Source organism: Sinocyclocheilus rhinocerous, unplaced genomic scaffold (assembly GCF_001515625.1).
Source record: "Sinocyclocheilus rhinocerous isolate Xijiao unplaced genomic scaffold, SAMN03320098_v1.1 scaffold385, whole genome shotgun sequence".
NCBI lineage: Eukaryota > Metazoa > Chordata > Actinopteri > Cypriniformes > Cyprinidae > Sinocyclocheilus > Sinocyclocheilus rhinocerous.
Genome location: NW_015645545.1, coordinates 202,774 through 214,083, shown reverse-complemented (window position 1 = coordinate 214,083; position 11,310 = coordinate 202,774). Strand labels below are relative to the sequence as shown.

Sequence of the window (11,310 nt, the reverse complement as noted above, 5' to 3'; positions counted from 1 at the left end):
TGATAAAATACACACACAAACACACAACCAAAGTGTTTTCGTGGGGAGAAAAAAAAGTCACAATGGAAAAATATTAAATGTCCTAAAAAAAAAATGTAAGCAAAATAATTTTGTCTTTTTTTCCTCTTCAGCTGAAATGAGACGTTGTATTTATGTGATTCACTTGGATAATTATGGCAAACAGAGAAAACATTATTGCATGTACTAAAACTTTTGAAAGACAAAAAAAGAACATAGCTAAGTAACCGTGCTGTAAAAGCTTGGAATGTGATCAGAACTCTTCCTCTTCAGAACTCAGATGACTCTGTTTCTTGCGAACATTCCAGTGTAAACATTGGGCCAGGCTCTCGAACCAATCATTCACGGGATCACGGAAACAGATGGAAGGAAGAGGGAAACATGACGTTGTGATGGTAATACTATAAAATAGAGAGGATTATCATTAAAAAAACAAAACAAATTGTCATGCATCAAAGCCTTACCTACAAGCTTACACCATGTCCTAACCAGATCAAAGCATTGGTGTGACACACGATAAAAGTTATCTTTTCTATGCTAATCAATGCTTTTTGTCCTAACCAGCCACAACACAGATTGTTGGGGATTCAACATTTTTAAATAGTTTCAAATTTGTTTTGGATGACTGTTCAGTTACTGGTTGTGTTTTGTAGAGTATTAAAATGGTTTGAGTTCAAATATCATTTGAAAGAGACAAATAATCAAACAATATAGAGACAATTACCTCAGATCTTGAAAATAACTTAAGTGAAACAAGTGATCTGTAATTGATTGGTGTGGGCAGACAATTTGTTTGGTGCTAGAATCTTGGTTAGGACATGGTGATGCAGTGCAAAATATAATTTTCTTAATATGCCTTGTCCAATAAAAATACTTTCAGCAACATGCATTTACTTGAGAAGCAAAATTGCATGAGTGATTTTAAGACTTGTTTTCAAGGAATATATATTCAGTGAAACTCTTCATTTTGTTATATTCATTCGTAAATCATGAAACAAAGTTAGTAAGAACAACAAACTTAAATTCAAGATATAGACATAGGTGTATACCTGTAGGTCACACAACATCCAAGTACCATCTAATCAAAACAATATTTTCAACTCCCTGCAGTTTGGCTGCTATTCCGCCCCAAGAGATGTGCGAGGGTTAAGACTATGGGCAAATTATATCAATATCTAAGGAAGTGGAGGAGGGGAAGAGGAAAGAAGAAGAGGAAAACATGTTAAAAAAAAAACTGAATACCCTAAAACATGCAACACTTCCAAGTGGTATGTCATTTTGATTATGAGTTTATCTTTTTGTTGTGTTTTTTTTTTGTATGTATAACACCTGTTCCCTATCTGTCGGTCACTACGAGTTATGTCGTGATGACATAACTGTGCTGAAACAGTTCTACTCTGCTATCATTGAATCCATCCTCTGCACTTCTATAACTGTCTGGTTCAGCTCAGCTACCAAATCTGACCTCAGAAGACTACAGAGGGTAGTCCGGACTGCTGAGCGAATCATTGGTACAACCCTCCCTTCTCTTCAAGAACAGTACTCATCCAGAGTGAGCAAAAGGGCTAGCAAAATCACTCTGGGCCCCTCACATCCAGCACACTCCCTCTTTGAACTGTTGCCATCTGGTCGGATGGTACAGAGCTCTGAGCACCAGAACGGCCGGACACAGGAACAGTTTCTTCCCTCAGGCAATCCATCTCATAAACACTTCACAATAACTGTGGAACACACAACACTATTTATACACTCATACACTTATTTATCTAACACACATACTTAGTCTACACTTCAAATTTGCACATAATATACCTGTACATACAACTGTCTATTGTTCTATACCTGTACATACAATTGTCGATTTGTATATTTTTTATTCCTTATTTTACTTGTTCTATTTTTTATTTTTTTATTCTTCTTTTATTATCTGTTTTTGTTCTGTCGCTGTCATTCTGTTGCACTACGGAAGCTTCTGTCATGAAAACAAATTCCTCGTATGTGAAAACATACCTGGCAATAAAGCTCATTCTGATTCTGATTCTGATTAGGGGTCTAACTGGATACACTGGCTAGTGGATTTTGCATGCTGAGCCACTCTCCGTGCATACGGGTATATAAGGCGACAGCGTGCATCCACTCATTAGATTTTTGCTTCGGAGCAGAGTGGTTTATGTACTACAAAGCCATTCACTTGTGTTGAAGAGGAGCTGTGCCTGGTTGGTGTGATGGCGCAGTACAGCGGTGTCCCTGCAGCAGTGATTCCCCTGGGTGCTTGACTGAAAGAGCAGTTTTTCCTGTAAAAGAGCAAATCACGGATGATTCGCGTCTTTTTCAAGATGCCGTTTCGTCCATGTCCGGCCACGGTCGCTGTCTTCAGTGTCAGGGCCTTCAGCACACTGAAGCGGCGCTCGTGGATGAGCCATGCGTCTCTTGTGGGCGTATGACCATGGCATCGCTACGATCGCGTCTCTCAAGGGGAGTGGAGCAGACCCCTCTGTCACTACCCGTCCTGGTTTCTCTGCCACGAGCAGAGGACCGCCGGTTAGTGCTCTGGGAGATTTGAGGGTTACAGTGAGAGCTTCTCCTCCGGGCCACGCCCCACGGACCTCTCACTCCTCCCGCAGCGCATGTCCTGTGCAGCTGCCGAGTGATTCTGCTGGGCTGTCTCACGGTGGTCCCAGCGTGTCATTCGGTCCGCCACCGGAAGATCAGATGTCGATCGCAGCATCGGGGGATGGGCTATCGGCCTCTGAGGATGGCCCCCTCGGGTGTTGTCGCCACTGCCGAATCGGACCCAGAGCTGTCAGCTATGCTTGCCTGGGCAGCCGTGAGAATTGGGCTGGAGGTGACTATACCGCCCAGCCCTGAGCGCTCACGGCTGGATGATTGGTTTCTCGGTGAACAACCGCGTTCTGCTCTGGTTCCTTTCTTCCCGGAGATGCATGAAGAGGTGACGAAGTCGTGGACAGTTTTTACGGCCAGAAGCCGCTCGTCTCCCTCTTCCATCCTCACTACCCTTGATGGCGGGGCAGCCAGGGGGTACGTAGACATTTCACAGGTGCACCTGTGCCCGCAAAACGCCGCCACTTGGAGGAATCGTCCGCGTCTCCCGTCCAAAGCCTGTAAGCTGTCGGCAGCTCTCGCTGCCAAAGCTTACAGTGCTGCGGGCCAAGCTGCCTCTGCCCTGCATGCCATGGCTATCCAGCAGGTACACCAAGCCAAGGCACTAAAACAAATGCATGAGGGTAGTACAGAGCCGAGGTTGATTCAGGAGCTGCGCACAGCGACTGACTTCGCCCCTGGGCGACGAAAGTCACGGCGCGGTCCCTTGGGAAGGCGATGTCCACTCTGGTGGTCCAGGAGCGCCATCTCTGGCTCAACCTGGCTGAGATGAAAGATGTTGACAAAATACGCTTTCTTGACGGTCCCATCTCCCAGGCTGGCCTGTTCGGTGACACTGTTCAACACATCCAACACATCCTGCCCCGACGTGATCCTCCAGCTGCCACCTTTCCGTCACGGGCCGTGTCTCAGTCTGCTCGTCGCCATGGGCGCCCTCCTGCGTCCTCCAAACGGTGAGGAGAGCGCACCCGGCCACTAAGTCCTCCAAGAAGACGAGGAAGCGGCCCTGACACGGGCAACCCGGAGATGTGGGAGACTGCTCTTCAGGAGGTGGTGAGGACAGTGCCACTCCTTCCCTCATTTTCAATAAAAGAGCAGTTTCCTTTTCCTCCGGGTTGCAGGGCTCGTGGGTTGACAGTGAGTGACGCACCGCTATCCCACGTGGCTTGCGCTGCCCAACCTGTCCCGCCGGCTCATTCGGACAGTTCGACTCGACTACGCGATTCAGTTTGCCAGGCAACCTCCCAAGTTCAACGGCGTTCTCGAGATTTCAGTGGCAGTCCGAGACGCCTCTGTCTTGCGCGAGGAGATTGCTGTCCTATTGGTGAAGGATGCAATCGAGCCAGTCCCTCCAGCCAAGATGAGGAAGGGTTTTACAGCCCATAATTCATCGTACCCAAGAAAAGCGGTGGCCTTCGACCAATCTTGGATCTGCGAGTCTTGAATCGGGCCCTTCACAAGCTCCCGGTGAAGTAGAAACATATTATCAAATGCGTTCAAGCCCAGGATTGGTTTGCAGCGATTGACCTGAAGGACGCGTACTTTCATTTCTCGATCCTTCCTCGTCACAGACCGTTCCTATGGTTTGCGTTCGAGGGTCGGGCATGGCAGTACAAGGTCCTCCCCTTCGGGCTCTCCCTGCCCCTCCGTGTCTTCACTAAAGTCGTGGAGGGCGCCCTTGCCCCACTATGGGAAGTGGGCATCAGGATCCTCAACTATCACTGGCTCATCATGGCCCGGTCACAAGAGGAGTTGTGCGATCACAGGGACCTGGTGCTTCGGCACCTCAGTCAGTTGGGGCTTCAGATCAACCGAGAGAAGAGCAAGCTCTCCCCTGTGCAGAGAATATCTTATCTTGGTATGGAGTTAGACTCGGTGAGTATGACGGCACGTCTCAGCAACGAATGTGCCCAGTCGGTGTTGAACTGCCTGAGTTCCTTCAGAGGCAGGACAGTGGTACCACTGAAACATTTTCAGAGGCTCCTGGGGCATATGGCATCCGCAGTCACGCCTCTTGGATTGCTTCATATGAGACCACTTCAGCACTGGTTACACTCCCGAGTCCCGAGATGGGCATGGCGCCGCGGTACACATCCTGTCACCATCACACCAATGTGTCGCCGCCTATTCAGCCCCTGGTCGGACCTTGCTTTTCTGCGGGCCGGGGTGCCCTTAGAACAAGTGTCCCAGCATGTCGTTGCCATGACAGATGCCTCCAATACGGGCTGGGGCGCTACGTGCAACGGGCAGGCAGCTTCAGGGACCTGTACAGGACCTCGACTGCTTTGGCACATCAACTGCCTGGAGTTGCTGGCAGTGCATCTAGCCTTGCGGCAGTTCCGGCTGCTGCTGCTGGACAAGCACGTGTTGTTCCGCACGGACAACGCTGCAGTTGTTTCGTACATCAACCGTCAGGGCGGTCTATGATCACGTCGCATGTCTCAACTCGCCAGCCATCTCCTCCTCTGGAGTCAGACCAGACAAGTCGCTGCGTGCCGTCCACATTCCAGGGGAGCTCAATCGTGCAGCCGATGCGCTCTCACGACAGCTCACTTTCCCGGGGAATGGCGAATCCATCCCCAGGCGGTCCAGCTGATTTGGAGTCGATTGGGGGAAGCTCAGGTCAACATGTCTGCTTCCCACAAGTCCTCCCACTGCCAGCTGTACTATTCCCTGACCCAAGCCCCCTGGGCACTGGGCACGGATCCAGCCTTGGCTTTGCTGTGTCCAGTAAGAGCATTACGCATATACGTGGACCGCACCCAGAGCTTCAGAAGCTCTGAGCAGCTCCTTGTCTATTTTGGAGGTCAGCAGAAAAGGAAGGCTGTCTCCAAGCAGAGGTTGGCCCACTGGATAGTGGATGCCATCGCCTTGGCGTACCAATCCCAAGGCGAGCCGTGCCCCCTGGGGGTGAGAGCTCACTCCACTCCACTTGGAGTGAGAGCTCACACCACTCGGAGTGTTGCATCCTCCTGGGCCTCCTCCTCTGGCAGACCTCTGTCGAGTTGCGGGCTGGGTGACACCTAACACTTTCGCAAGGTTTTACAACCTTTGTGTAGAGCCGGTTTCTTCCCGTGTGTTGGGTAACAGGTAATTGGCGGGAAGAACTGGCTCGGTGTCATGTTTGCGGCGCCTATCCCCCTCACAAGGGGATGCAAGTGCCTTTCTTCTCTCATTAAAGTTCCCCGGTTGGCGAACCCTGGTCGAGCATCCTCCAGCATCCCCGGCAGCTGACTTGGTGGAGCAGTCTGACGCCGGGCCCAGTACTGGTGTTAGCATGCCGGAGTCCCGGTCAGCCCCTGTACTGGGCTAGGTGTCCATATGGCTTGATTCCCTACGGGTAATCCCATATGTGTATTCTTCCATGGTAAGATTTCCCTCTCGGTAAATGCGTGTCTTCCCTTGACAGACCCACTCTGTCAGTCTCTTCTGGCAGTTGTTCCATACCTACTCTAAGGTAGGACCTGCCTCAGAGACCCATTCCATATGTAGTACTGCCCCCTGGGTCAGTCCATCTCCAAATGTCAGCTCCCTACGGGTAGGATGTGGTCTCCGTAGCGACATTTTCCTTAAGGCTTGCTTCCCCATCGTTCTGCCAGGCTGATAGAACAAATAGGGAAGATTTTAAGCAATCTTTCACTGCAGATTGAAAATCCCTTCCAAAAAACTTTTTTTGTGGACGAAACAGCAGCATGGCCTTCTCCAACAGCGATGTTCTACCCATTGGTCCCCTTCAGTACCAAGGTCAGTGAATTTGCGCTGGGGCTTTGGGAAGGTTGTGACGGTGTTCAGGTTGTGGCGTTTTCCATAGACCCCTAATGTCATCACGACATAACTCGTAGTGACCGACAGATAGGGAACATCTCAGTTACGTACTTAACCCTCGTTTCCTGATGGAGGGAATGGAGACATGATGTCCCCATGCCACAACCTTGAACCACTCGCTGTTGCCGGGGCACGTTCTCAGCTCCTCAGCGTAAAACCTAATGAGTGGATGCACGGTGTCGCCTTATATACTCGTGTGCACGGAGAGTGGCTCAGCATGCAAAATCCACTAGTCAATTTTCATTGGCATTTTCTCTTTAACTCAGAGATGATTGTGCTCCCAAGTTAGACCCCTAATGTCGTCATGACATAACGTCTCCATTCCCTCCATCAGGGAACGAGGGTTAAGTACGTAACAGAGACGTTCTTGAAATAAAAAAAATAAAAAATCCAAAAATGACTAATTAATGTAAATATTCAATTACTACTATGATATTGTATATTATATACAAGCAATATCACACAAGTAGTCATGTGATATCGCTCTATATCAGCATGGTTCTGATTCGGCCGCAGACACAAGCCCACAGGCCAAGCTGATTTAGAACAAAAAAACCACACGGCTACGAGCCATGTGAAAGTACCTGAAATGAATCATTTATAATGAACAGTGAGCTTACTCTTCCTGCTACAGTGTTTTCTCCTCTTTGCATCTGTCTTCAGTGTCTCTGGCCTCTGTTAACATCTTGTTTACAGACTCAGGGATGAAGTATTTTTCTTTATCACTGTCCCAGTAGCTCCCAAAAAATAACAAAAATAAGTACAAAAAAGACTGGAGAAATGTAATGTATTTTTGTACTTATTTTTCTGTTCTTTTTGGGAGCTATTGGGACAGTGAAGGAGATCTACCAGTTGATAGTGATTGATGGGTTGGCGACCTCTGTTTTAAAGTGTCAGTGTAATCAGCCTCCTAAACAAAACTGCTTTTCGGTTGATGACACCAAGCACTCTTATTTTTAAAACTTATTTCCTCTAAAAATGTTATATAGGCTTTTTACAACTGTTTAGTCTGTCTTGCTTTTGATATTGATATTGACATTATTTACCTGTTATGTACCATTATTTACCTTTTTCAAAGAAATGTTATTTGCTTGCTTTTTAGTTAATACCATATGTAACCCTGGACCACAAAACCAGTCATAAGTAGCACAGGTATATTTGTAGCAATAGACAAAAATACTACTATACAAATTGTATGGGTCAAAATGATCGATTTTTCTTTTATGCCAAAAATCATTAGGATATTAAGTAAAGACCATGTTCCATGAAGATATTTTGTAAATTTCCTATAATAAATATATAAAAACTTAATTTTTGGTTAGTAATATGCATTGGTAAGGACTTCATTTGGACAACTTTAAAGGCGATTTTCTCAATATTTAGATTTTTTTTGCACCTTCAGATTCCAGATATTCAAATAGTTGTACCTAGGCCAAAATTTTGTCTTATCCTAACAAGCCATACATCAATGGAAAGCTTATTTATGTGGCTTTCAGATAATGTATAAATCTCAATTTCAAAAAATCGACCCTTATGACTGGTTTTGTGGTCCAGGTTCATGTGACCCTGCTTGAATATAAAGATGTTTGAATGCTATTTGATTGGAAAGTACCTGAAATACTTGAAATGATATTGATGTAGAGTATAAACAAATGTACTTGACTTCCTTTGTTTATAATGTAGAACAGGATGAAATGAGTAAAAGGTGTGAAAAGTAAATTCATGAACTTAATGTTTTGCTACTAAACACAAAGATTAACTTAGAGGGCACACAGGGTGAAAAGAAGGTGTTAAAACCACAAGCGGAGTTAAGACTGACGAAGACTACAATTAAGAAGGGGAGAGGAAGTGCGAAAAGAAGACAACGGTGTAGGAGACAGCAGAAGGACGTCCGGCGAATTGGACATGAGTCACAGAGATCAATAATCCTACAACAGGAAGAATGGATTAATGAGATGGAAGTGGAATTCCCGAAAAATAAGTATAATAAGAATGAGGAGTAAAACACTCTTTAGATGCTGCCTGCATGAAGGACACCTGATACCCTATCAAAGAACGCTTAACAGCATATCCAATACTGCTGTTCAGAGTTTGATTATAGAGCTCTTAGCTTAGCTGATTTTAGGTTTTATTTACTGCTTTGTATTGTAACCAATAAAATAAGTGTTTTTATTGTTACGATTGGCTCCCGAGAGACTTAAAAGGCCCTATGCCTAAAAAAAGAATGACCACAAGGGAATCTTCTATGTCATTCCCAAATTTCTACCTGCAGGCAGGTGAGTACTTCATGGTTTAGGCTAGATTTGAATATACCCTACCTGAATGAATAATCTTAGGGTTAAAGGTGTAGAATAAAAGGACACTCCGAGAAACAAGTCCCACCCTACATTTCTTGTCAGCATATTTTAATAAATCTGCTGAATGTTTACAAAAACTTGATGTTGACATGTTGATGCTGAAGTCACTTACCTGTCACCATAGGCAATTTCCTGCCTTTTCCTGCCATCGAACGACACCCAGGCCGTGTTTCTGGCATCACAAGACAGCGTAATCTAAAATCATAACAGAATTCAGTAAATGTCCTCATGCATTCAAAGCCAAAGAGCAGCAGGTGTGTTGTGCATTCACCTTGAGCTCAATGCCAGCAGGCACTACGATGGGTCTGAAAGACAGGGAGTGTGGGCAGATGGGTGTGATCATGATGGCTGGAACATTTGGATGGATCATAGAGGCACCTGCTGCTACTGCGTATGCAGTACTTCCTGTGGGAGTGGACACTATCACACCTGGCAAAAAGAGCAAGAAGGGAGGGCTGTTGATGCTCTTTCTTTTTAAAATACTAATATTGTTTAGAAAAGCAAATCACTGAACAAATGCTTTTCTTGAATTTCATCATCAGCATTTTGTCTTTTTCAGTAAAAATATAACAGTAAACAGTAAGGGTGTTAACTACACAACAATGATGGTTTGGTTTTGAAGTTACTTTTCTGTCTGTTTTTGGTGCAGAAGGGGGAAAAAACAGAACATGTGGTTCCCCTTCAGGAACTCGAGCTGCGTCGGAAAACGCTATGGGAATGCATTCAGCGTGACCACGCTCTGAATCACATATGTAATCAGTCCAATGGAAGGGCGAGACGTCATAGGCGGGTGACGTAGCGACCAGGAAGCTATAAAAGCACGTGAGGTGGAACCGACATCAACTTTTCTGTCATTCAGCAAGCGCTCTGTGTTGTGTCAGTCATACTTTTCGTTCTGTGAGTCTTATTTTATTTAGTTTGTCTAAAATCAAGTTATAAAGCATGTCAAACGCTACAGAGAAAACCAAGCATAAGGGCGAAAGCAGACAGCGTTTCAGGAGCTACATCACGAGCGGGGATACACACAGTCTGTACGTTGTCTGCTTGGGGGCGAAGCATGCGGAGTCGGCTCTCAAGGGGGCCGACTGCCCGCCGCATTGTGAGCGAATGTCATTATGCTCGCTTCGCTCCCGGAAGGCTCTCTACGAGGAGGGAGCCTTCACCAGACCATTCTCGTCACGATTATTTATCCCTGCCTCTTCTCAGTATGCAAATGTGGTGGGGGTTTGTGACCACAGCTATAAGGCGATGCCCCAGGTGGAACAGACGCTCGTGAGCTATCTGTCCCCTGGTGCGGCATCATCCTTAAAGGCTCTGTCATTGCCCTCCAAGCCGTTACGTACTACATCTAGCTTGGTGGGCAAGGGGTATATGGCTGCAGGTCAGGCTGGTGTGTGTCTGCACACCATGGCGGTGTTACAGGCGTACCAAGCTGACCTGCTAAAGGAGTTAGACGAAGGCGAGGAAGTAAAATCGGATGATATCTCTGAACTACGTAGAACCGCTGATTTGTCTCTCCGCGCCACCAAGGAGACCACCCGTGCCATTGGGCCATCTATGGCAGCTCTAGTGGCGGCGGAGAGGCATCTCTGGTTGACCCTGTCCAACATTAAAGAGAAGTACAGGGTCTTCCTCATGGACGCCCCGCTTGCGTCTTCTGTCTCCAGCAAACGCTTCCCTCAGTCTCTTATGCCCGGAAACGTAGCGGAGCTGAGGGGCTCGCTACCCCTTCGGGGGTCTCTAGAGCAGCTAGTTCGGGCCGTCTCCTGCCGGTCCTCCACTTCAGGGCACAAGAACACCGGAGGCCAGTCTCGAGAGACTGGTTCCCTTAGTAGGCTAGTAGCAGTGCTCGTTGGGTCCTGCATATTGTAGAAAAAGGCTATCGCATTCAGTTCGGTGCTCCTCCGCCGCCTTTCAACGGGGTCTTTCCCACACTTGTGGGCCCCGAGCAGGCTCTGGTATTAGAACAAGAAGTGAACACTCTCTTGAGGAAGGAGGCCATTGAAGTGGTCCCTCCTCACGACAGAGAATCCGGGTTCTACAGCCGGTACTTCATTGTTCCGAAGAAGGATGGAGGGTTGCGTCCCATTTTAGATCTAGGTCAGTTGAACCGCTCAGTCATGCGACTGAAGTTCAGGATGCTCACTATCAAGCAAGTCGTGTCTCAGATCAGGTCCGAGGACTGGTTTGTCACGATAGATCGACATCGAGATGTCGTTCTCGCCCACATGAGAGAGCTGGGGTTAAGACTAAACGCCAAGTAAAGTGTGCTTTCTCCATTACAGAGGACCACTTATCTGGGCGTGGTGTGGGATTCAACCACGATGCAGGCACAGTTGTCTCCTGCTTGGATCGAGTCGATCCTCACTGCAGTTGTGAGAGTCAGAGAAGGCCGGTCACTCACTGTCAAGCAGTTTCAGAAACTGCTAGGTCTGATGGCAGCTGCGTCCAACGTGATACCTTTTGGCCTGCTGTACATGAGACCCCT

General features: G+C 47.0%; 1 protein-coding gene across 1 annotated transcript in view; it reads right to left on the bottom strand.

Moving 5' to 3' along the window:
• Nucleotides 1-258: 258 nt before the first annotated feature.
• nadka (NAD kinase a) overlaps nt 259-11,310 on the bottom strand; it is a 114,541-nt gene continuing 103,489 nt past the window's right edge. Inside the window, 3 exon segments of the mRNA XM_016510289.1 lie at nt 259-419; nt 8,935-9,017; nt 9,094-9,251. Coding sequence (XP_016365775.1) covers nt 272-419; nt 8,935-9,017; nt 9,094-9,251 — 389 coding nt within the window. The 3' untranslated portion in view covers nt 259-271.